Source organism: Nematolebias whitei, chromosome 9, assembly GCF_014905685.2.
Source record: "Nematolebias whitei isolate Nwh7 chromosome 9, NemWhi1, whole genome shotgun sequence".
NCBI classification, from domain to species: Eukaryota; Metazoa; Chordata; class Actinopteri; order Cyprinodontiformes; family Rivulidae; genus Nematolebias; species Nematolebias whitei.
This window is the reverse complement of record NC_056506.1, coordinates 28,135,523-28,139,243: the sequence shown is the minus strand read 5'-3', so window position 1 is coordinate 28,139,243 and position 3,721 is coordinate 28,135,523. Positions and strand designations below refer to the sequence as shown.

Genomic DNA, 3,721 nt, shown 5'->3' with positions numbered 1-3,721 from the left:
GCGCCACCGTGCTGCCACTGATGAAGTCCTTTGGATGAAAGATGAAAAATTTTAACTGAACAACCATCCAGAGGACCTGACTTAACTTTGGATTTTTTTACCTGGATTATTGAACATTAAGTTTGTCTAAAAGGTTCCGCTTGAAACAATTCAAGGTGGAAAATTGGAATGAAAAATAAACAGTAGTGGTCACACCCTCCAGTTTGAAAACCGCTGGTTTAATTAAATCCGTCAGCTAAAACACCAGAGAGCCAGTGAGGCTGCTGTTCTTATTTCTTTAATAAATACAGAAAACTTTAAGACTAAAAATGAAATAACCAGCAGCCACATTTATTCTTGGATTAAATGTGGTTGTTGTGCAGAAAGTGAGGTCTTTGTTGCGTCAGGCAGCATCTGACAGACTGGAAAACTCCTACGTTACAAACATGTTTCTAAACAGTCACTGGAAGACGAGCTGAGACTTACTGGGTTACAGTATTCTTGTCACAATTTCATTTATTACTACAATAAAAGTTATGGCATAATTCTCATCCCGACCACCGTACAGATGTCTCTGGACTGAGGAGCGCTGCATTCACTGAAGAAAACATCTGTATTCTTGGAAATCTCATTGAAAAGTTTTACAGTGCAGGAACGGAAACTGTGCAGAATAAAACGTTTTCTCAATATATCAAACAATACAATCTCAATATTATTGAACTAGAAGTCTTTAAAAAAATTAATTCATGAGCTGATTTAGTGAAAACTGTTTATTTTTAAATTACTTGGAACAATTCAAACAAAATAGAAGCAGTTTTTCTACTAAACAAATGTTGGTGTTTATGTTTACAGTATGAAAAGAGGCTAAAATTGCAAGAGTCAGTTACACGTTTCCACTTGGACATATATACACGGTACAGTATATACACTCAAATGAAATACTGTAAGTACAGTCTGCAAGCACTGGAATGTGTCCACCGTGTTCCTGTCAGAGTGCCTCCAGAAAGGCTCGTTGTTCTGGGTAGGACAAAATAAAATGTTCAAATCCAAAACGAAGTTAGAAAAACTAAAGTACAGCAGAGAAACCTCAGCATGGAGCAGGCACACTCGTGCTCACAGTTGGGGCAGTTTATCGACGGGCGTGTCAAACTTGAAGTCCGGAGGGAAAAGTTCTGCAGCTCGTGGGTAGATGAGTCGGTACGACTGCCTGATCGTGACGTCTGCAACTCCTGCGATGTCTCCGATTTCTGTGAAGGAACAGAAAAATAAACATGTCAGATCTAAATTATGGGATTTTAAAGAACCAGAAGAGTTCAGGAGCAGGACCCAGCTGGACCCATGCTTCACCAACTGGCCCACACAGGAATGTTCCTTCAATTCTTGTAAACGGCACCATTTCTAGAAACTCTTTCATCCACACAGAAAACGACTCAAAAAGCCTGGTCTATCTGACTGGATGGACTGTCGGGACTCTGACTTGGGTCTCTGTAGAAAAACTGATTCATGTTAAAAGTTCTGATTGCTTAAACTCCAACTCTGCCTGTAAATGAGCTCCTTCTGTGGAAAATAGCTGACTTGTGGGTTTTTCACATAGAGCGAGGGTCCACCTGTTTAGTTTCAGCACAGATGAAGGTCCACGGTGCAGCTGAGCTGTCACTCACCTTTCTGGGTCTTCTTCTCAGCAGAGGCCTGGGAGGCCATGTAGATGGCTGCTGCAGCCACTGAGATGGGGCTCCTGCCGGGCACCAGGTCCAGCTCCACAGCCTTCCTTGCGATGAAGGTGGCAGCCATTTGCACCTGTTTGGGTAAGCCGAGGTTGGAGCAGAAGCGGGACATGAAGTCGCCCGTCGTGATGAGGTCCACACTGGTCTCCAGTGCCTTCAGGATCAGCTTGAAGCACCGACCAATCTCTTTCTTTGAAATCCTGGAGACGGCGCAGATCTCTGGAGGGGAGGGACAAAAACAGGTCTGGTTTTTCTTGTCAGAAAATAATAATTCCACCTAAACGTTACACAAGTGCACCAAAATCTCTTACTAGAACATAAGCATTTGTCTTTTATTACAAGTTATTAAAAAGGATATTTCAGCCATTAAGTGAGGCTCTGTAGAAAAGTCATCAACAATATCTTGCCTGCTGCAGACAGCTCTTTACATCTTGTTTTTAGAAATAGTTAAATACATAAATGTCATTTTCAAGAGCAAAAAGAAGATGCTGCTAGCTGTAGCTCTTCCAGTGCAGCCTGGAGTTTATTCTGGCAGAAATATCATTAGACACATTATACACTCATCATCTTACTTATGTATTTTTTTCAAATTTTATTTTTTTTATATTTTATTTTGAAGGTCTTCCTGCCACTGACTAACATTTTCCTATGACAGAGCTGGGCACTCAAGGCTCCCAACACCCTACCCCTCATGGGGGCAGGTGTTTGTGACACAGAGGCGATGCCCTCAGATGTACAAGGCCTTTTGCTCACGGTTTTAAATACCCAACCATAACTCCACCCACTCTGTCATCATGTGACCAGAAGTCTAACCTGAATGACCAACGAGGAACTCTCAAGGACCATCCCCCCCAAGATGGACATGAATCAATTTCTTCAGATTGTTCCCTTGTTGTTTACTGTATTTTGCGCTTCATGCACAGACCTGTTCATTTGTTCAGAGATAATGGAAAACGCACAGAGAATTTCTTATGACGCAGCTTTCATGTTAAAAGCGATCGATCAGCTGTCGAGGAGGAAACAGCTGCAGCTCGTAAGCTGCGACGTGTCGATGGTCGGGCACTGGAGACGCAAAACAGTCAAGTCTGGTACATGTTTTAATAAAAGTTTTAAATTCTTTGTGTCGATAAATATGTGTTTAAATACTGGGGTCTCATTTTAAACTCTCATCCGAACACGAAGCGGAGAAACAAGTCGTCCCCCCCCCCACACACTTTCCATCCATGAGAGATCAAAGGTGGAGAAGTTGTCAATTTATTTTTAAAAAGTCAATCAGTCAAGATTAATACATATTTAAATAAAAGTTCTATTTTTTTTTATTCTGTGTACACAATAAATATGTGTTTAAATACCAGTATCTCATTTAAACTTAAACAGGGACATTAAACAGAACGGAGGAGACGGGGGGGAGAGAAGGGGGGGTTTATCGTCCTCATGAGCTCTGATGAACTGAAATCACATCAAATTTATTCAGGAAGTACATTTAAAAACAGCAACTGTTAAAAGTGTTTACCAATAAAAATCAATGGTATTAATTTAATTAATATTTACCACAATTTACTGGTACTATTTGACTTCTGGTCACATGACCTCGATAAGAATTCTGGGTAGTATTTACAGGTAAATAATTTCAGTTACATAGGTGTTTGGCACTGTTCTGTCCAGTGATTATGCTGAGATAGTTATTGTGTTCATTTTGAAGGTATAAAGGTTGTAACCATGAGTCACACAGAGAAGCTTCATGAAGACTCTGATGATCTTGCAGTCTGAGTGTGTGTTGAAAACAAGTTGTATTCTGTAAATATCCTGATGCATGCTCAATAATCCAGGTAGAAATTAGGTATTCTGTAAAGCTCCATCTGCTGGCTGGTTCCTGTACTACAACAAGACAGCAGCTCACAGCTGGAGCAGACTGGGGGCACAGATCCCGGTATGTAGATTTTAAAAAGTGTTTATAAACCCAAACATCCTCTTTATAAAGCCATAATAAGCCCTTTATAAAGCCATAATAAGCCCTT

General features: G+C 40.7%; 1 protein-coding gene across 1 annotated transcript in view; it reads right to left on the bottom strand.

Annotated features, from left to right (window-relative positions):
* Positions 1–731: 731 nt before the first annotated feature.
* The window catches only part of LOC119414537 (transcription initiation factor IIB), a gene marked incomplete at its 5' end in the record, with an annotated part of 3,669 nt that continues 679 nt past the window's right edge, over positions 732–3,721 (bottom strand). The window contains 2 exon segments of the mRNA XM_037681632.1: positions 732–1,226; positions 1,641–1,922. Coding sequence (XP_037537560.1) covers positions 1,093–1,226; positions 1,641–1,922 — 416 coding nt within the window.